This window comes from Peromyscus maniculatus, chromosome 1 (genome assembly GCF_049852395.1).
Source record: "Peromyscus maniculatus bairdii isolate BWxNUB_F1_BW_parent chromosome 1, HU_Pman_BW_mat_3.1, whole genome shotgun sequence".
Classification (NCBI taxonomy): Eukaryota; Metazoa; Chordata; class Mammalia; order Rodentia; family Cricetidae; genus Peromyscus; species Peromyscus maniculatus.
In genome coordinates this window covers 102,061,093-102,083,889 of record NC_134852.1, presented here as the reverse complement: position 1 = coordinate 102,083,889, position 22,797 = coordinate 102,061,093, and the positions used below count along the sequence as shown (strand labels likewise).

General features: G+C 37.6%; 1 protein-coding gene across 11 annotated transcripts in view; it reads right to left on the bottom strand.

Annotated features, from left to right (window-relative positions):
• Dlg2 (discs large MAGUK scaffold protein 2) overlaps positions 1–22,797 on the bottom strand; it is a 1,859,766-nt gene that overhangs the window by 1,305,340 nt on the left and 531,629 nt on the right. For 2 of the 11 annotated variants that reach the window (XM_076547141.1, XM_076547142.1), the window contains exon 1: positions 14,909–15,222. The exons of the other annotated variants lie outside the window; for them this stretch is intronic. In XM_076547141.1, coding sequence (XP_076403256.1) covers positions 14,909–14,950 — 42 coding nt within the window. In that variant the 5' untranslated portion in view covers positions 14,951–15,222. Of the gene's footprint in view, positions 1–14,908; positions 15,223–22,797 lie in introns of those variants that run through there. 11 annotated transcript variants of the gene reach the window in all.

Here is a 22,797-nt window from a genome sequence, read left to right as displayed (position 1 = left end):
GATGATAGATAGATAGATAGATAGATAGATAGATAGATAGATAGATATGTAAAACTCTATCAACTGTTGGAAATACCACTCCTTAACACTTGTCAGTGACTCCCAGTTAGTCATATGTTGAATTTGCCTCATCAAAGAGACCCTATCTATATAAATAAAGTTGGACTTGTCAGTCAGGCATATTGAGTAGGCCTTAAGAAGCCATGATTCATACAATCTCATTTCCATGGTGATTGCCTTAAATGCTGTATCTTCAGTCAGCAGTTAGTCTCCATGAAAATAAATTGAGCTTTGCAGTCCCTTTGGGGTTTAAAAGGCACTTCTGAAGTTTGTGCTAGGAAGCACAAGTGTGCAAGCACACTGGCACTGCTTTCCTTTGGCTCTTCTGGCTTTTTCAAGGTGGGATTTAGGTATGGCTCCATTTCCCCAGAAAATTGATTATAAATCCTGCATCTACTGGTTGCTAATTTTAGCTTCGAAGATGGACAACAGTTTCAAGAAGGGGAGAAAGAGTGTTTTCACTTCCCTTGACTCAGATTTGGTTTCTCTCACATATGTGGATGTGTAATATAGAAGACAAATTGAAGAGATAAAAATCGTCATTATCACTCCTTGGCCTGGCTTCTTTCATTTTCATTCACAGCTCATAATTTTATACTAAAGAAATAAGAGTCCGATAATGGTGTATGACTAACATATTCACAAACATTTATGTGAGTAGACTTTTAAACTCACATAATAGATGTTTGCCTATTTATTGCTTCCATTATTTGGGCATCAGCTATGCCTGAGCAACAGGCATAGGTATAGCTTTACTTGAACTCATTTTTCAGGGCTAAGGCAACTAAAATTAAGAGACATTATGTCATTGCATATAAATTCTTCATCCACCAATCAAACCAAAGTCATAGAATATGGGTTTGCTTTTACTGAGATACAGTTTTATAGTACATTAAATGGTAATAATAATGGTAACAATATAATAATAATGTAGTATATTACATGTTAATAATGATTACATGGCGAGATTATTGTAAAAACGATGTATAACTTACTGCATGTGGAGAAGTGGTCACTTTTCTTCAGCATTAGTTCTGTCATCTCTGGCCTCATGGAGTGTGACTGCTCTCCTAACTCATTTCCAGAAATAGTAGGTGCCTACTTCAACAGACCCTCTCCAAAGATACCCAGGGAAACAGGGCCTATGAGCTTAATTCCCCTCAGTCTACTCAATAAAACTGCAGTAAACAAGATAGATATTTTATATGCATTTTTGTTTACTTTCTGGAGGAAATATTATCCCTTAAAACTGTGCCAAAAATATTCTGCCCAAGATGTTCCTGGGAGATCTTGTGTAACTGGTCACCCTTCCTACTCAACTAAAGCCCTATATTCTGCCTCTAGTCATTTCTGTTTTATAGGCAATGCAAACTGTGGCACACCAGGAAACTTGGCTTTGTTTAGCCCTGAAGGAGGGAATAATCAGAGAAGAGGTGAGAATCACCTCATGCTGCAAAAATCAATGGTATTGACTGATGGACTAAAAGCAACTGGAACAGCTTCCTGGCTGTAGTAGACAATAAGGAAGGGACGGAGATGGGCGGAAGATCTCTATAATGAGAATGAGCAGGATGTCCTGAAAGCAATGTTCATTAGAGATCAACAGTCCTGTATCATTGACGCCCACCTCTGCCCAGCGTCCACTGTTCTAGTCATTTTGCAAGTCTTGTAACTTGCTTATCTGAACCACTACAGTTTCAGGTCTAAGAGGAACAGTGAGTACTTCACACTGTGCTCATGAACCCTCAATTTTTCTTCAATGTATTTTGAATTTTTCTTATCTATTTGCATTAACTGTTGTTTTTTTTCAGAACTAGCCAATTATCTTTATAAATATTTTATTATAGAATTTTCCTGAGACAACTAGTGCTTAGATTTCAAATGGAACCAAATCCAGTAATTCATTCCTCATAGACACAGATGTACTTTCTCATTAATGGTTGTCCCTAGGAAAGAGGACAACACTTAACATGTAAGAAATACTCAGTCTTTACATCTTAAAAGAAAATCAACTGATGAAAATATTGAATTTCCATGCTAATAAAGAAACAGGCATAAAAATCCCCACAATAGAGACTTACGATGTTGCACTAGAAACACAAAGTGATAAGAGGTAGACCATAGAGATGCTTCCTTTAGTTATGAAATTAACAGGTCTCTGTAACCTTTAGTCACATAGGAGACAGGTTTTTTTCTGCATTGAAATATTAGATTGAGCAGTAGTAATTGGAAGATAACATAATAGTTAGCACTTCACAATGTTCTAGAATATTTAAATCAATGTCATATACATTATCTTGAGTATACTTTTTTATTGAAAATGGAGTTTTTCATATATTATATTCTAGTTATGGTTCCCTTCCCCCAGAGTCTCCCAGATGTTCCCCACTTCTCCAGCCACCAGTATCCACACCCTCTTTAACAACCAATGAAAGCCATGGGAGTATTTTAGTATGATTTTGGGGGCATTTTCACAGATAAAAAAAGATAACATGAATCTTATCTAGTTTATAAAATTAATATTTAAATTTTAAAAATAAATTTAAAAGTCTAGACTTTACTTTTGTTTTACTTTATAATTATATTATTCTACTTATAAATCTAGCACGAGTTTAGAGTCATTAAAGCAGTTATAATTTCATTAAATTACTTTAAAATTTTAACCTGTATTTTATATATTTATTAAATTTTTTTTAAAAATATGTTATCTGAGTAACAAAACTTCCCAAGTACTTAAATTGCTTATATCTTATTATCAAATTTAAAATATGTGTTCTAAATTTTCCTATATATTACAACTACATTAGTAAGAGGAAAGTTTTTTTTTAATGTTTTTGTTTTGCTCCTATAAGTCAAAATCAATTCCCTAATATCATACAAGTAATCTAATAGATGTTTAATTTGGAAAAATTTCCCCAAAAAACAAATATATGCATTACCAAATGTACAAATTATCAGATACAAAATAATAATAAAAGGGTTAGATGTCTTTATTACTTTGGAATTATTTAAATCTTCTTGCATACCTGGACTTCTCTACACAAAAGAAAACATAGAGCGAATTTTGCAATTGGTATCCAAGTAATCATTGGTGCTTTCTTCTTATTTGCCCAAGGTTGTGTATTGGCAGAGGTCTTTGCTAGAAGATGTGCAACTCCTGATACCAAGGGCCATCTCTCTAGTCTCCTTTAACTGTAAGACTAAACATCATGCTATAGTTACTACCGCAGATTTTACAAATGAATTGCATCATAGCCCAACTTCTTGGGATTTGAGATGTGCTGTAAGGGAACAGTCAGTTACATAACCAAGTGCATAATGTACACTGAGGTTAAAACCAACTCTCACTACTTCAGCTGGCAATTCATTACCTCCTTTAAAGTATTTCAGCATCCTTTAAATGGACTTTACATTATCTGTGAGGCTTTCCTGCCTATAGCCTGCCTCATGGCATAAGAAAAATGTTTTCTGTTGTCTTCTCAACCACACCATCTAGAACATAAGCAGCAGAAAACTGACTTATTATTTAAAGTACCACAGATGAATCTGTGAATGGAGAAATGTCCTACTTGGGTCTCCTACCCAACATCCCATTCTTTCACATCACTCTAAGCAAAGCATAGTTTGGATGGATTCTGGCACGGGGCAGAGGCCTGCCAAGATAGAGTCATGGTTGAAGCTATCCATGAGAATGAAGAATTTGAATGGTATTAGGTATCACAGAACATCCATGAGCAAGGAAATGTATGACCAGTTCATATCTGGTGCCACTATGGAGAGGATAAATTTGAAGAAGAAACTGGGAAGCCAGTTGGGATGTTCCTCTGGCAGGCAATATAGGGAGAGAACCTTCATGAAAAAAAAAAAGGAGAAATAGACAATGCAGAAAGAATCATTCATAATCAAGACAGAGATAGGCTGAACAGCACTTATGGATTTATCCGATTCCACAGGGGCCGCAGAGTAAAAATGATTGCAGTGTTTCCACTCTAAATGCCCAGGAGAATAATGATAATAAGCAGGTTGTCAGGCTGGAGTCTGCTTAAAGGAATCTTTGAAATACCACTGTGAAGCATGTTATTTTGCTGTGGTGGGTGTAGCAACTGTGCTGGGAACTAGCTAGTGACATGCTTGCATTAAGCCTACAGTTTCTCCCTGTTTAAAGTACAATGGCAATGATCCTTTGGAAACCCACATTCACCATATATTCTTTTTTCCAAAGTGCATCTCATTTCAAAGCTATTCCAAGGTTACACTTGAAAGCCTTCTATCCTCTGTGAAAGGTAATGGTCTGAGAAAAACAATGCTTTCTGTCCCTGCCTACCTGTGTTTATTTACTTCTCAAAAGGAAAGGGAAAAGGCATCCCTATTACACAGCCTATTCAGACTATGCTTAAGAATAATTATTAGTGACACAAGACTGCTCTTGATACGTTATAACAAAAATGAAATTTACTAATATATTTATTCTGAATATGTGCAAACTTATATGCTCACACACATCAAAAATCAATGAAAGAACCTTGCTCTGAGTAGCAAGGTTATAAGAAGTAGATGGTTTTTTGTCATTTTCTATACTTTATATAATGTCTCTAATAAGCAAATATTCTTTTGCAGTCTAAAAATAGCTGAGAAATACCAAGGATACGGACCCATTTAAAACTGATCCCTCAGTTTACTTTTTCAATGAGCCTGAAGAACTGTATCTAAAGATCCATCAGCAAAGCACGCAACACAAGTACATGAACATCTTTTTTTTTTTTTTGCTACCACAAGTTTCAGAGATGGGCTGCAAAAGGCCATCTTCCTCCTTCCCAAGTGTACTGCATTCCCCATTGCCTAAGTTTTCTTTTCTTTCTTTCTCTCTAGGTACACTCACAAAAATATATCAGGTAACTTGTAAAAAAAAAAAAACAAAAAACAAAAAACACTCACATGCTATGTTTAAAAGAGGGAAATCTTGGTATACTTGTAATCATATTTGCCTTACTTCCATTCTAAACAAAGATGTTTCCTCCATTTACTTCAAATTCTGCTCTTGTTCTTAAGTGTTAAAATCAAAACAAGAAGAAAGATTTAACTCTGGGACACTTTGGGGACGAGATGTTCTAAAGTTCAAGTGTCTTTGTTTCATTGTTCATCTTTCACTTTTTCTTTTCTTTTTTTTTTTTGTTTTATTTTTTCCGCTTTGTTTTTTTTTTTTTTTTTTGGTTTTTGTTTTTGTTTTTCAAGACAGGGTTTCCCTGTGTAGCTTTGTGCCTTTCCTGAAACTCACTCTGTAGACCAGGCTGGCCTCAAACTCACAGAGATCTGCCTGCCTCTGCCAGGATTAAAAGTGCTGGGATTAAAAATGCTGGGATTAAAAGCATGTGCCACCACCACCTGGCCACTTTTTCATTCTTAAGAGATGGGTTTCCCAAGCTGCTATACAATGCTCATTTATCCTAACAAGTTTTCTTACCTTGTGTATTACACTAATAACAAGTCTTTGGCAAATAGGCCTGTTTCAAGGGGCAATGACACATCAATTGGTTATGAATTATTTCAAGTATAAGCACCCCTCCCCACCCCTAGATCCAGGGAGGGTATAGGTTATCTGACCCAGGGGAATTTTCCCAGACTTTGACTAATGGGAAAATGGTGAAAAAATAATAATCAGAGGAAACAGAAATTTGTATATATAAAAATAGTAAGCCAAAGAAGAGACCAGCATCATCATGACTAAAGAGATAATATACAACCCATTTGGAGAAGGACAGAGTGGACACTGGATCCAAAGAACTAGTCAAGATTAGGAAAGGTGGCCTTCCAGGCACTGTCCTGTCCCATGGTTCCTGAGCAGAGGAATTGTTTCAGAACCACCAGCTTCAACCTGTGAGGCCCTGGATGCTGTAAGTCCTTTCACAGATAAAAATGAGCTTACTAACAAAACCTTCCCCTAAGATTACTGCAAAGATTAAACTATTGATGTACACATTACCTGCTACATTATGAATACTCATCAAATATTAGGTAGTGCTTTTGAGTGTACTGAACACACAGACTGATCAGCAAACCTTCAAGGCCTGGAATCTTAGAAGTCAGGACTAAATCATGAATACCTAGATAAACAGAAAAAATATGTCTATCAACAAATGAATCAGGCTACCTGGTAACCTACCCTGTGTTCACTCCATGTTCACATATATCTTGTTTAGTGTTAGCTGATTCGTGTAATTTATCATCTTTTAATTTGCATACTCTTAACTGAGGTTGTATGCTTCTTAAGACAAGGAACATGTCTTTTGAGTTGTGAGCTATGATCCATTCTGCTCTGCCCAAACTCATTAAGAAAGGTAAATGAAGGAGTTTCTTTCAAAAGGATCAGTATGAATTGCATTTCTGCAACTATATGTCTGGTTATAATACTTCTAGTTAATCTTGAGCAACATTATAAAGAAGCAAACCTTTAAAATTAAAACTAGAACAGACAGCATCAGTATGCATAACTTTTAGTAAAGGCAAGTACTGCTTTCAAAAACTTAGGTTAAGTTGCAATTTTAAGGTGGATGTTGTAGTTCCTTCTATAAATCCCAATATCTGAGACACTGAGGCAAGGAGACTACCATCAATTTGAGGCCAGCTCAGGTAACACATTGAGTTCCAAGCAAGCCAGCTTCTGCAAGAGAGTGAAATCTCATCTCACAACCAAGAATTATAATTGAAATTTTTTACCATGTGTTACTGTGCAAAATTTGGGAAATTTATGGGCCTATGCATTTCTTAGGCAACTGATAATCAACTGTTTAAACACATGTTGACCTGTTCCTTTGATTCTGTACACATGGGGAACATTTCTCATATTTCTGCATTATTGTTTCTGAGATAAGGTCTTGCTGTGTAACACAGATTGACTTTAAACTTACAATCATCATGCCTCACACCTCAGCCTCCCTGTTACTGAGATTACAGACATGTGACACCATACTTGGCTGTAAGATTTATCTAGGAGTTGCCTAGTGATAGTTCTAGATTCCAAGGATTTTCCTTACATATTCTGATGCTGAATGGATATTCTCATTACAGAGACATTGATTTCCTAGCAAAGAAAAAGAATTCATTGAGTAAAGAATCTATTCTCCTTGTTGTACATCTGTTCCTATTTGATACCACACTAAAGAGGCACTTTATAGAATATGTCCTGCGATGTGAATGGATAGCATTCATTCATCATTACTCATCTAGCAAATATTCATACATTGATTGTCAGATGAAGTCAATAGGATATAGACAGAAGAATACATGGTTCTTGCTTGGAAGTAACTCACAGTAGACTTAGGCAGGAACTAGGAAAACATCCCCAGATGCTTGAAAGATGTGAAGCTAAATGGAAATTAAGCCTTGGCTATATGGATGACTCCAGAATTAGCTACTCTACCTTGCTAAAAGTTTGGAGGATTTAAAAGCATGGAAACTACAAAGTAACTAGGATTTCTAAATAACAGTCATGATAACTGAGAACTAGGTCTCCATGTCTAAAGAGAGCACAATTGTCAGGGATGCAAAATCAAAGATGATAAAATCCACAAACAAAATCCTATGCAGATCTGAGCAACACATTCCCAATCTCCTGGATTTACACCTCTCCCCTCAATAATGATAGGGACGTCTAAGTTGTCACTTAACTCTGAGACTTCTGGCCTGAAAGTTTGTGTTCCACACAGTAGCCTGAGTGATCAAGGTTAAATGTTGTCAAAAGAGTTAACTCTTAATTCTTCCATTGAAAGCCACTGGTTCCCCATTGGACTAACAGAAGCCTGATCTATGAAGTCCTGTGAGATTTGCTCACTTGCACATACCCTTGATATTTCTCTTCCTAACCATCATGAAGGGATATTTTACACACACACACACACACACACACACACACACACACACACACACACACACACACACACCAGATAGATGGTAAATAGATAGATAGCCAAAAGCCTCACTGAATATATGCCTACAATTTTCTTCCCCATTTCTCCCTTCTTAGTACTTATTATACTTTATAAATTTTACTAAACTGTTTTATTTTCTACTTACTTTACTGTCATATAAATTCCAAGGGAATGGGTTATTGTCTGCTTTATTCTCTCCCCTTTATTTCTAATACCTTGCTTTGTGTATGAACCATAACAAATGTTTAGTAAACAATGTTTGTTAAATAAATGAATTGGGGATGTAGAAGAATACCTTATACTTGACCCTAGCCAACATTTGTTAGAAAGAATAATGAAGGAAAAAATCACATGGAGAACACATCCATTTTCACTACTTGCTTTGCTTCTGACCCTCTTTAGCACAATAGGTGAGGTGTCTGAGATACAGTAATTGCTATCGTTCATGCATCTATGCATTATGAGTCAGTATAGTGAGGTTGCTAGCAGAGTTTATAGTGTAATAGACCTGGATTAAAGCTGGCTTCACTGGCAATTAAGGGCTGTAACATTGGGCAAGTCAATTTTTTCCCTGAATAAATTTTAGTTAAATAATAAAAACATAGATAAGCTTTATCTATAAAACAATAATATTAACATTATAGAGAGCATGTGGGCAGTTCGAGTGTAGTCCAGAAGCTTGACAAATAATAGTTCCTTTTGTTATAATGTCACTTATTTTTTGTTAGCTATGTTACTTTAAAATTTTTGAGTTACAGGATTTCATTAGAAGTTGTAAATCACACATCAAGTCATTTTATGTTTTGTAGACTCAGCACACTAAGGAGGTTCACAATTAGACAGCTATAACATAGGAGTCTAATGAGGCTCTAGTGCATGTCAGAATCAAGAAGGCAACAATTATTCAGCTGGAACCCCGACAGGAACCACCTCTGATTTTGTCATAAGCCATAGTCTCACGACACCTATGAGCCGTAGGTGTTACACAAACTGTCCACACATTCTGACTCATGATCCTACAAACCCTGCCTACAAAAAGGAATGTGTTTATTCAAGGCATCAATATGTGCAATGCAGCAGAGGATGTAGCAAAGAGTAGGTGTCAACAACATAAAGAGGCAGAGTTTCAAAAACTTTTGCTTTTGAGTCACTTCATAGTTGAATTTCTGAACAAGGTATTAAAAAATAAAGATAATAATATACAGTCCCTGTCTTCAAAATGCTTAAAATCTATCTGATGGTTGGAAACACCCCTAAACATCAGCAAAATGAACCAAAAGTAGAAAATCATACTATAAGTGACATGAAGCAACCTAAGAAGTGTTGCCATGGGGCTGAAACGATGCTTTTGCAGTAAGCAGTTTGTTCTATTCTTTCAGTGGGCCAGAGTTTGATGCCCAGCATATATGTGAGGCAGCTCATAAGTGCCTGTAATTTTGGTTCCAGAGGATCTGACATTCTCTTCTGGACTCCATGAGAACCTTTACTTATGTGTGTGCACACACACCTATATACAAAACTAAAAATAGAATAAGTCTTTAAAAATATATTGCCACATGAATGAAGGATAAATTGTATTTAATATTTAAAGGAGAAAATGGGGTAGCTGGTATGGCTTAGATTCAACTCCTTGGAATATAGATTCCATCTATAACTTCTAAGAGCAAGGACAGAACTTAGACATGTGTAGTCATCTGAGAAGGGACCCCATTGCAGTAAACATTTCTAGAAAAGGCTCAGAGACAAAAATGATGTGGAACATCACAAAAGACAAGCTTGGTAGGATTGAGCATGATGAATGTCTGAATCCTAGAGTGTTGATGTAGACATTCAATAAGTTGTTTTAGTGTGAATTATTGATTTCTTCAACCTAGTGTCAAGAACTAACTGCATGAATCCTGGAGAGTAAATGGTTGGGTGCAGACAATTTGTGACTGCACAATGCAGTATTTGAACCCAGCATATTATGATGTCAAAGTGTTCCCTAAAAAAAATTATAGGATTAAGATAGTAAGTCAGAAAGAAGTGGAGGGAATAAAGAAGTCTAAGACTATATCAATACATTCATTGGGCATGTGTTTGCTGAATACTTTTTATTTGTTTCTATTTGTGCTTATAATAAAAAATTTAATGGCAATCAAGTCCTATAGTTTCAGCTTCTACAGTCTAGATTATATTTTAGTAAGTTTGTATGTTGTTTGACTGTGATAACAATAGTGGCTAGAAAAGAAATATTAAATCATGTTTCTTATTAACCATAGGTTTTAAAAATGGCTTGATTCTCAGAATTCCCTAACAAAAGTTCCTGTTATCTGGTGGACTATACTTTTTCAATCATGACTTAGTTACTGAGTTCTTACTATATTGAAAGATCTTTTTATATCATTTCATAGTGTGTGTGTGTGTGTGTGTGTGTGTGTGTGTGTGTGCACATTGGTGTGCATGAATGTGGATGTGTGCATATTACATAGTGTGTATGAAGGTCCATGGACAGCCTCTGGTGTTGCCAGGTATCCTGTGTGTGTGTGTGCACATTGGTGTTCATGAATGTGGATGTGTGCATATCACAGAGTATGTATGAAGCTCCACGGACAACCTCTGGTGTTGCTCTTTGCCTTCCACCTGGCTTAAACAAATGGGCCTCTGTGATTCTTCCATGGTACACATTGGGCTAGCTAGCCTGCCAGCTTTCAGGGATTCCCTTGCCTCCAACTCCCATCTCCCTGTAAGAGAGAAGGACACTATATGTCTAGCTCTTATACAGGTTTTGAGGAATCAAACTCAAGCCCTCACTCTTGAAGCACTTTTTCCCAATTAGGACATCTCTTCAGTCCACACATTCTTTTTTTTTTCTCGAGACAGGGTTTCTCTGTGTAATTTGGTGCCTGTCCTGGATCTCGCTCTGTAGACCAGGCTGGCCTCGAACTCATAGAGATCCACCTGGCTCTGTCTCCGAGTGCTGGGATTAAAGGTGTGTGCCAACACCACCTGGTTCACATCATTCTTATAATAGTTATTAGTGTCCCTACTTATGAATAAAAACCTAAACTTTGGGTAGTTTAAAATATATCCTCAAACTATTCCATAAGTGGGGAAGACAGACTCAAATGTAGTTTTTCTTGGACTCTTCAAAAATCATGTCCTATAATGAATTGACAAGCACCATTTTTCTAAAATGTTCGTGTGTTACACTCAAGGAATTTACAAAATGAAGGAGCAGGTTTCTTGAATCTAGGTTGTAAATAGGCATCAGGATATGGTAAATAGCAGAAGTCAAAGCTCTAGAGTCTCACACTAGGCCTGCTCCTGTCACATGAGAATAGAACAACTGGATGTTCTCCCTTTCTACCTTAATTTCCCTAAGTGTGATGCTGGTCTAACTTGATATTCCTGTCTTAGAGTGTGTGAGCCTGTGGGTGTATACAAAAATCACATTTGTAGTAGTTACACCAACAGGAAAATCCTGATGTGGGGAATGTAAGATCACTTAGAAAATGATCATTAGCATCTTTACTTTCAAAAATAGAGCCATTTCAATAGGCAAAATGATGTGGGCATCTGATACAACAAACTACCCATGTTGTCTCATCAAAGAGGCACTTTTCATACAACACAGGCAATTTCAGATCAAAGAGGCACTGCACATCCACATAATGATCGCATTACTTCCTTTTGTGTGACTACAATCAAATTAAATTGTTCTAATCATTTTCCGTAAAAGAAAAAAAAAAGTTAAAAGGAAACCCAAGCTGGCATGATGTGCATCTTTATCACTCCAGCAACTTAAAGCTATCAAGAAAACATAACATAAATAATACTCTTGATTGGAAGTCTTTTTTTTTTCTTCTTTTCCTTCTGTGTAAAGACCACATTCTAGAAAGAGATTGCAACCAAAGTAACATAATTTTCAGAGTTACATTGCTATGGTTGCTCATCACTTCAATTAGCCACTGCTCAGCCTTGAAACACCCCATAATTCATCCACTCCTATTTACAGCTCCTCACAGGTTTCTATGTATGTTAGCTTCATGTTCCTTCTACCCATCATGCCTTGCTCTCAGCAGGATGGCTGGCAAAATTCTATTGGCTGTCAGGATTTAAGTCAGAGGTGACTTCACAATGGAATCTCTCTTGGCCATTCTAGGTACAACTGGCTTGTGGTTCCTTTATTCGTTTTTCCAACTACAGCAATATTACAGTAATGCCCTTCATTAAAGCCCTTTACAAGTCCCATCATATTTCAAATCACTCATTGGTACATTTGTCTGTGTCTTGTTCTACACTAGACGTCTTATAACAAGAATTATTATTATTATTGTTGTTGTTGTTATTTTGGTTTTTCAAGACAGGATTTCTCTATGTAGCTTTGTGCCTTTCCTGGAACTCACTTTGTAGCCCAGGCTGGCCTCAGACTCACAGAGATCCTCCTGCCTCTGTCTCCCAAGTGCAGGGATTAAAGGTGTGCACCACCACTGCCGTCTAACAAGAATTATTTTCAATTAAGCTTAACATCTAAGACTTAAGCACAGTGCACAAAAGATACCTGTCATTTAAAGGATAATTGAATAATGGTGACCCTCAAGTTACACGCTGATGTATGGAAGATTGTGTGTGTTTGTGTGTGTGTGTGTGTGTGTGTGTGTGTGTGTGTGTGTGTAAAACGCATACTAGTAATTCATCTTTAATGTAACTTGATTATTATGTGAAAACATTCAAAATATATTAAAAGATACCATTCCAAAAAATCTTTCTGGCTATAATAATATCTAAATACCAAATTTGTCAAATAATCATTTGAAAGTAAAAGAAGACAATAATATTGTATTTTGAATAGAAAAATAAATTTTGCAAGAGACATATCTAGTCTTTAAATTGTAACTACATTAAAGTTTTGGGTCAGTGTAACAAATATCACTTTGAATTATGTCAGACATGAGAAACTACACACCATGAGCAAGGCTTTTTCAGAACTCTTCAGGTAAGTAGTGCTAACTATAATGGACATAAAATCAACTATATTAAAACATAAAAATAAAACATTATGTAAGAGTTTATTGTGCCTAATCTGATGGAAAAACAGGTGAAGACCATTTTTAAACTCTTTTACAAACCTTGCTATTTCTGAAGAGAAGCATACAAAATAAAATATAAATTAGACAGTAAAGTACAAAAGCCAATTATAAAAAAAAATGTGCACGCACACCTAAAGTTGAAGTTAATTTACTCATAAACATATAAGTTTAGGTATGTTGTGGATAGGAAAACATATGGTCTCTCTTTCTGTTGATTTTGTCAGAAAGTGTCAGAACTCAACACAGGTTTCTGAAGGGATTAAGGATTTATTATCCAAAGATCATCCAGGTTCAGAACAAGTCTTCTCTTTGCTTAAAAGTTGAAGTGAGACAAATTTCAATTTAAAACTAAGACTATCAGACAACTGTGAGGAGTTACAAGAGGAAGGGTCTTTCCCAAAGAGGAATCCTGCACTTCCCAATTGCAACAATGAGGTATCAAAATAAGTGTCCCTTAATGGGAGTTACGTTTCTTCTGAAGGAAGCACTTGATGCTTTTAAAAAAGAAGAGGAATGAAGACAAGGACTTGCCCACTCCACAACACAAGGGAACTGACCATTATTTGAAATAGAAAAGGCACTAGGACAAGCCACATTGGTGTTTGGGTATATGCCCCAGCTCTTAAATCCTATCATGATGTTTATTAATCCCACCATATTCACTGCAGAAGTGAATTCTTAAAGTAGTAAGAAGTAAATTTTATAGAACTCTGCTTTCTCATGCACAGAAAGCTTCCAGGCTGCAGTGGTGAGAGACCCGGCCAACCATGGAAATCTACCTACTACCTGTTTGAAGTTCAAATGCAAAGCAAGGAGGTTTGAAAAAGTGAGCAACAGGGAGCTCTCCAATAAAACTTGTAAACACACAAAATGAAACTTTAGTACCTAGACACATTAAAACACTCCTCTACTAAAATAAAAATGGAAACACCTCACATTGACTTTTTTCCCCCTAAAGTCCTATTTCAGGCTTTAAACTGCCTCTGAATTTTTTTTTTCTTTCTCAAAGGCAATCGTTTCTTTTTGAACCTGCTTCAATAAGAAATATAAACTTATGAAAAAAAATGTAACCTAGGATGTAAATTCACTTAAATTATGCAAGTGGAATTCCACATCTGCTCTCTCATGCTCCTTGCTGAATGAATGGTGTCAGATAAATCTTTCCAATAATAATGTCCTCGCCCGTGACAAGGGGTAAATCTACCAAACTTGAGCTCAACTTTGGAGCCGTATTAGCTACAGCAAGTGAATGTCAGCGAGGTGACAGTACGGGGCAGCGGCACCCAAGCAGCCTAAGCCAGCAGCCCACCCTGAGCTGAGAATCTGCGTGATTAATATCACCAAATTCCCGATGCTCATAATCCTCGTTTCAACACACAGGATGTTCTGGTACCTCACAGATCACATCCTAATGCCATTCCAGCCGCTACATTCAAAGCCCGGAGCTCCTAGAACAATGAAGCTGCAGGAACTCGGGCAGCTTACAGCACTTTGAAATGGAAAGACTAAATCCTAATTTACAGCGTGCTCCATAGCTTGTTACCTCCGCTGATTTCTTGGTGCTGGCCTACCGAAATAATTCTCATTTTTCCTCCCCCCTCTCCACCCTCCAAGTGAGCCTGAACCTGAATTACAAACAGTTAAACCTGAAGGTCACTTCACAGCAGCGTTCCAACACGCTCCCCCAGGGAGGCTGCAAGGCAACAATAAAACAAAGCCCTCGCAACCACCTGTAATAATCTGCCTGCTCAGCCGGCCATCCGAAAAGTCCTGGTGCCACACAAGGTAGACATTTTTTGCAGCTGGTTTAACATGTACATCGTGCCCAGTTGCCGTCTCGCCTCCTCTTACCTTCACGTTAGTCCGGAGTGCACAATAACATGCAAAGAACATTGCAGTAAATAAGGGGCATATGGGCCGGTGATCAGCTTCTCAGCACAGCGCAAGCCCCACACACACGATCCTGGGCATGTGCTGCTAAGGAGCATCCGTTCCCTCTGTCAGTTTGAAAATGCATTGATCCCTGTTTCCTCTGACTACAAAACGACATGTCTTGAAGGCACTGAGTGAGAGCTCAGAATCTCTTCATTGGCTATATATAGCATTGTGCCCAGTAATTTCAATTAGCTGAGGATTCAGCATCCGAAAGTTAGGACCTCAGTTGCTTTTCCTTCTAGCATTTTAAATCACTGGGTTTAAAAAAAAAAAAAAGGAGGGGGGAATGAGCTCACCCAGGAAGGAGGGGGGGAAAGGTGAAGAATTGAAATTTAACCAATGAGTTACTTATATTTCTGAAGAGCCCAAGTGTTGTCCTATTAGATACTTTACCACGGATTACATCGGGCAGACTGTAGATGAAGAGGGAACCCTTTTCCTCTTTGTAGCCTAACAGCTCTGCACTACATCCAAGCTTTTCTGATGCAGTACCCTGTTTGGCAAATACTACAAACCACTGCACACATGCCTCACTCTTCCATTCCCCTGTGTGGAACAGAGAAGGACCAAAGGGTTCACTGTCTCATAGAGTTCCCTAAAACCTAAGCCAGGTCCTCCAGGGGTTCTCTGCTGTTCCAGCGCTATGAAGTACCACCTCTTACTGCCCTGCCCTGGAATATCATCAGGTCTATCTTCCAAGGATATTTAAAATTGCTAGGCTCTCTAATAAAACCATGCATCCAATTCCCCAATGCTATGCTTTGTTGGTGAATGACAACAATACAGGATGGGATAGGAATTTAACAGGCGATAACTCAACCTCAGAGCAGAAGCAGGAGCTGATGTGAAATGTCCAGCTGGTTCTGGGAGGCAAAGAGTGAGAGAGGGAGGTAAAGAAAAAGCTTCTATTTCCATGAATCCATGAGAGGGGAATAATTAATTAAAAACCATTTCAGGTCCCACTGTCTGTTACTATCCTTGACAGACAACAGATATTGAAAATTAATTGGATTTTTATCCAGCCAAGAGGACAAAGTCCAATGCAGGTTTCTAAACTCTTTTTCCAGCTTCAGGAAACCCTAATGCTCAGCTAGGATTCTAAAGCTATCTGGTGAAATGCAAGCAGACACGAACAGTTCTCACTGCAGTAAAAATAGTGGGAGGAAAAAGATTGGTGATGTCTTCGCCACAACGGTTCTCACAGCAACAGAGAAGAACTGCATCACTCGCAGGAAAAAGCTGCAGTGACTTTTAGGATTTTTCTTTAACATGTTTTGCATAAGCCGCCTCCCTTTTGGAGCCTGCAGCAGAGCTGAGGCTAGGCAGAGTCACTGGGCATCTCTCCTGGGCAGTGAGGTGAGGATGCTTCAGAGGGTAGAAGGGAATTCAGGGAGAAGAATTAAAGAGCTACGTTTTCTATTTCCCTCTTAATGATGAGCGTTGGGAAAGTGTCGTCACTTCTGACTAAATAGCTATTTTGGGGCTGTCATTGTTTGTGGCTTTTTTAGGAAGAAAAAAAAGGCAATCTTAGCTTAAGCTGGAGATTGTTTAGCAATGAAAGAGAAGGGAGCCACTTAATTTGATTCCCCGCTCTGTCTGTCATAGTAGACTAGGTAATTACAAACTGTAAGTACGCGTACCATAACTGTGACTTCCAGGGCAGTAGAAAAACAACATGGATGCCCAGGTCCTATCAGTCAACAACTTTTATTAATGGCTTTAGAAGCAGACGCTGTCATTTCTGTTCATAACGCCTCCCTCTCCAGAGGTCATAGCAGGTTACTTCTCCTGAAGCTCTTCCCAGTAAGTGAATACAAACATAGCAACTGGGTGCCTTGGGAAACGGGGAGGATCTAAAACTGCCTTTCTCCACTAGGGTTCAGAAGATTCTTACGAAATATTTTTTCAATCAATGAATGTGCTGGTAAGTATTTTTTTTTCCATTAGAAATTGAAATAAAAGACACTTTGTATATTTTTATTACTATCTTGATGGTCTCCAGACTTTTGGATACCCCAGTGCAGGAAGAGCAAAGGGAGAGACAGGAACTGTTACGATCTCAGAGAAGCACACAGGTAGGGAATAGACAAAAGTGAAATCAGAAGAGCCCAGGTAAGGCTTCAGGTACAGCTTTAAAGTGTGTGCATTCCAAAGAAGACTTACAGCCTTAAGACCTATTTAAAACTCTCAAGCGGGCTTACCTATCTCATAGAATTCAATGCGGACATGGGCTATATACCTGCAGATCTACTGTTTAGTTTAAGAACATCAGGATAATGACCATTTTCATCTTTTACTTGTCGGAAATGAGGCATTAATTTAAATCCTAGCGTCCAGTGGAATAATGTTCTGCATTAATGGGCTGGTGAGATGCCTCAGCAGGTACACATGCTTGCAGCCAAGTCTGACAACCTGAGTTCAATTCCTAGGACTAGGGTAGGAAAAGAGAAACAACTCCTGCAAGTTGTCCTTAACCAACCAACCAACTAACCCCCCCCCACACATGCAGACCATAGCATGGCTCCCCACAACACACAAGCACAGTAACTAAGTCTAATTTTAAAAATGAGTCCTCTATTTTTAGTGAAAGACTGCATTGTGGTAGCATATCCACAAGAAGAACAACACTGACAATTGTAAAAGAAAATTCTAACTGGCTACACAATTTTGGAGGGAGTAGAGAAATCTATGTTCCAAAACAAGTGAGAAATCCCAGAAAAACCTCATCCATATCAAATCTTTTGCCATTTGAAAACCACTCATAAAGTGGTTGAGAATATTAAAGATGAGTCACACCAGTAAAAACGCAGTTGAATCAGTGACTTAAGTATAAAAACCCAAACCACAAATACATTAGAAGAAAACATTGTTTCGGTTTTTTATAATACTGAAGAAGGGACCGAAGTTACACTAGAAAAGGTAATTATGACTATGTAAAAAATTTAAGTCTTCTGCTTTGGTAAATTATATATAATAGCAAACAAAAAATTAGCAAAATATCTGCAACACATTCGACTGGAAATCTTTTAAAGGAACTTTCATAAATCACTAAGAAAAAAATAAAGTGAATTTTAAAAAGTAAATGAAAAAGTAATAATTTATCAATGAATATAAACATATTAAAAATGTTCCAACTCTTATTTAAGGAAAGGCATAAAAATTAGAAAGCATGCCGGGCAGTGGTGGCACACGCCTTTAATCCCAGCACTTGGGAGGCAGAGCCAGGCTAATCTCTGTGAGTTCAAGGCCAGCCTGGTCTACAGAGTGAGATCCAGGACAGACACCAGTTAGGAAACATTTTTATGATTTCTTTATTTAGTTTTCTGAGACAGGGTTTCTCTGTATATGTGGCCCTAGCTGTTCTGGAACTTGATCTGTTTGGGAAGCATAGCACAAAGATCCTTGCACCCACAGATCTCCAGAGAAATCAGGAATGTTAAACACACAGGGTTGTCTTTCCAATGGGAAAAATGAAAAATCAGTTCTTCTATTCAGAAAGCTGAGAATTGAAAGTGATTAACAGCATCTATACTCTCTCTCTCTCTCTCTCTCTCTCTATATATATATATATATATATACATACATATATATGTATACATATATATGTATATATATAAACATATATATATATATATATATATATATATATATATATATAAAAACAGATCTACATTCTCTGTTTGTCCAGACCATATCAAGCTTTTACAACCAAGACCTGAGGTGGCTAGTAATCTAAATGACCCTCATAGCCAGAGGCTCCCCCAAGCTCCCACAAGGACCAGAGGTGGCTAATAGCACAAATGACCTCTACAGTATCTGTATGACCGGTACCAGGCCAGACCATTGGGCCCTTAAGCTAGTACAGGTAGTTTATCTCTAGAACCCATCTTCTTTGAGGAAATGACTGTGCCCTGAGTTGAGTTTCAATGTATGGTGCATGTGCTATGGTGTTGTTTTAGGTATATGAATTTGTTGACATGGGGGCCAACATGTAAGTAGAAAGATGCCCATACATGTGTATGTGCATGTGTGTATCAGATGTCAATGCCAGGTACCTTTCTCAAATTTTCTCTTCTTTCTTTCTTTCTTTCTTTCTTTCTTTCTTTCTTTCTTTCTTTCTTTCTTTATTTATTTATTTATTTATTTATTTATTTATTTATTTATTTATTTATTTATTTGAGGTAGGTTCTCTCAAATTGCCTGGCACTCCACAATTTGGGTAGGCTGGCTGGTCCCTGGGCACAGGGGATCTAACTGACTCTGCTTCTTCAGCTCTGGGATTATCGGACTCACTATTATATCTGGATTGTTTTTTATACAGGCACAGGGAACCTGAACTTAAATCCTCATGCTTTGCTGCAAGCACTTTACCAGTTGAGCCATATCTCTAGCCCCTGGTTTGAAACTTTAACAAATCTTTAAAGTATAACTTAGGGACTGGAGAGACGGCTCAGTATTTAAGAGTGCTTGCCGTTCTTGAAAGGGACTTGAGTTTGGTTCCTAGAACCAACATTAGAGGTAGGGGAGTTGGTAACCAATTGTAACCCTGACTCCAAGGGCTCTCATGACCTCTTCTGGCCTCTGTGAATACCTGTATACACATGTGTGCATGCACGCAAACACACATAGAAACACACACACACACACACACACACACACACACACACACACACACACACACATTAACACATCCAGTTAAAACAAAAATGAATCTTTAAAATAATGAAGATTTGTAAAAGAAATAAAACAGAGGGCAGTATGAGGGTGTAATTTGTTAAAAATATAACAATATAGCAGTTTCTGTTACTATTTACAAATAATTGATGGGCACCATTTCCTTTATCTGTAAAATGAGGATGATGGGTGACTTAGTCTTATTTTATATGCAGTTAGAATAACTTTGGACGCTTTGTACTTTTTCTTTTTCTTTGTTAAGATGGGATTGATTAGGTAAGTATGAATGCTAACTAGCCCCTAGACTATAATGCAAATCAATTAGCTTGAAATCTCTACAGTGGGACCCAGATTTTAGTATTTTATAAAGTTTCATATTTGGCTCCAATGTGGAGGTAAAGTTAAAACCCCTGCCTTAAATCGGGGTTCATGAGCAAAGCCATTTGGTAAAGGAATGGGCCCCAACTATCTCAGGCTTGTGTGACACACAATCTGTCATGGCTACACAATACTGATGTTCTAATAGCAAAGCAGCCTGTGTAAATGCCTATGTGATGGACAGTGAATAATCCATTTCTATGAAACTTCATCAGTACACATTAAAATTTGAATTCCATACCATGTTCTATTAGTACCCAATTCCTGGGACAAATGAAATAATTCTGAGTGGAAGCTCAACCTTCCAAGATTGAAGCCAGTTGAGCAAGGGACCGTGTAGACACAGCACTATCTTGTCCTTCTTGGAAGCAGGCCTTGGGCTTCCAGTGACAAAAAGGAAAGATAACAAACCTGAGTTTAAAATCTGTTTTCTGTCACTTCACAACTGTGTGACCTTGGGCTGGTTATATAACCCCTCTCTGGCACAGTGTATTCCTCTGCCAAATAAAGATGACAAACCTTCTTCACGGGGATGTTGTAAGAGCTAAAATAAATAAGGTGTGCAAACCTCTTGTCTTCCTACCTGGAGCATAGTCAATCTAATCACTGGCAGTTTGTAGTGTAAAGAAGGCTGGAATGACAGAGAGATGGAGGTAAACAAGCAACACCTTATTATTAACATGACTCTGTATCCATGGAACACTGTGAGCTGTGTGACCATCCAGCACTTCTGTAGGACTTCTAAGATGTTTCTGAAGGAATCTCAAGAAGGTTAGGCCTCTTATATACCCTGAACTACCTCACTGCTGCTGGACTTTCCTGAACCTTCCTTGGAAATTTTCAGAGATAATAATAATAACTAGTTTACAGTCCACAAAGCACATCAAAGCATATTGTAATTCTTTGGTTAGGTATCTCTAAAAGTAGAAGAGAATGTATTACAAATACCTTGATGTAACAAGAAAAAGTGGGATCTCTTTGATGTCTTCTTATCTTAAAAAATCCATATAAATGTTCAATATTAGCTGGAAATATATCTGTATTTGTGTTAGTGTTTTTGATATTACTTACAGGCTTTGACATTTAATACGTCATGAAGAGTACAAAGTAATGAGCCTGTCTGTACCTTCTGCTATGCACACTATTGGGCATGCATCCTAGATGCAACTTTGTACCTGAAATGTGGTTCCTAGATCTTTCAGACAGGTCACCATTTATAAACATAAACATTTTTAATTTTCCTTATAACCACAATAAAATAGTGGTTATAGAAACCTATTTTGACAAAGAATTTCAAAATTAAAATAATATAAAGGAGGAATAAGTAGAAATTGAAACTTAGCCGGTTTTGAGGGAAATGCCAATGGAAAACTCAACCACTGATTTACCTGTACATGTGTAGACAAACATGGGCATGTGGAGTGAGCTGGCTTCTCAGACATCACAAGTGGCCTTGTGATTGGTGACATAATGTTCTGAATTAGAGTAAACTCTTAGTCAATGCTAAGCAAAACAATGAACAATGACACGTAACAGTAAAATGTCACATTACACAAAAATTTGAAATTTCTTTTTGGAAATTTGATGTATATCTAGTCTGTGTAAGGCCAGATACATACAAAGTTTGTTAGACAAAGTTTGATCCCTGGGTGTGTGACTATTTTCAGACTTCTAATAAAAACCAATGTCCAGATATTGGAAAGCAAAGGGTAAGGGATGACTCTATTAAAATTATTTTCTTACACAGCCTTTACCTGACTTCTACCTCCTAACGGACTTTCAGCAATAGACTCCCACACACTGCTCCTATAACCAAAACACATAATCACAATTTGAGCAAATATCACTAGAGAATCTCAAAGCGACTAGTGCTGGCCCTGTTAGAAACACTTAAATGCATACATGGAGGCAAACATGAGAATGTGGTTCAAAAATCCCTTTAAATTCCACCCCACAATTCCCAAGAATCCCACAGAGCCCTACAGATGTCTATGTATTTCTCTAGATCCTGTTCTATGAATGAAAAGAAGAATCTAAGGATCCTGACTTTTCCCTTGAGTTATAGGCACTGAAGGACAGTGGAATTGATATAGTTTGCCTAAGAGAGAACAGAGGAAACTTCAGGGAGGTTCTGTCTCAAAACCTTATTATCCCTTAAAGAATAGCTCACCCTTCTGAGTCTTTCCTCATTACTCCAGGTTCTTTTTCTTAACTATCTGTCACACACATTGTCTGTACTTTGCTACTCAGTATTTAACAATGCACTGTCTGTACTGGTCACCTATTGCTTGTCATGCCCCGTACATACGTCCTTAATCCCACAATAAGCTTTTCAACAACAGAGAACAAGTGTCAACTGAAAAACAGTTCCCCTGAGAAAATGGGTATCTTTTCAATTATTTCACAAACTAATAGATTGTCAAGTGGCTGCAAATAAAGAAGTTAAAAGCTCACTCTTGTTAGCTGGGCTCAACAACCGCCTGAAATTTTTATATGTCTTTGAACAATGTCCTTCATACTCTTTTGAAGGTAAATTTCAAATCCTCTCCACAGCCTCATGCTTCAGAGCTTTCTCCACCCTCATTCCTCTTAGCAGATGACTGCCTTTTACTCCATGGAGAAAATAAAAGAAGTCCTCAACATCCACCACCAAATCAATTAAAAATAAGAATGAGACATTCTTCTTGTTTCCAGGTTCCTTATTCATTCTATGGCATCTCTTTATCACTTCTACGATGGTGATTTACAAACCC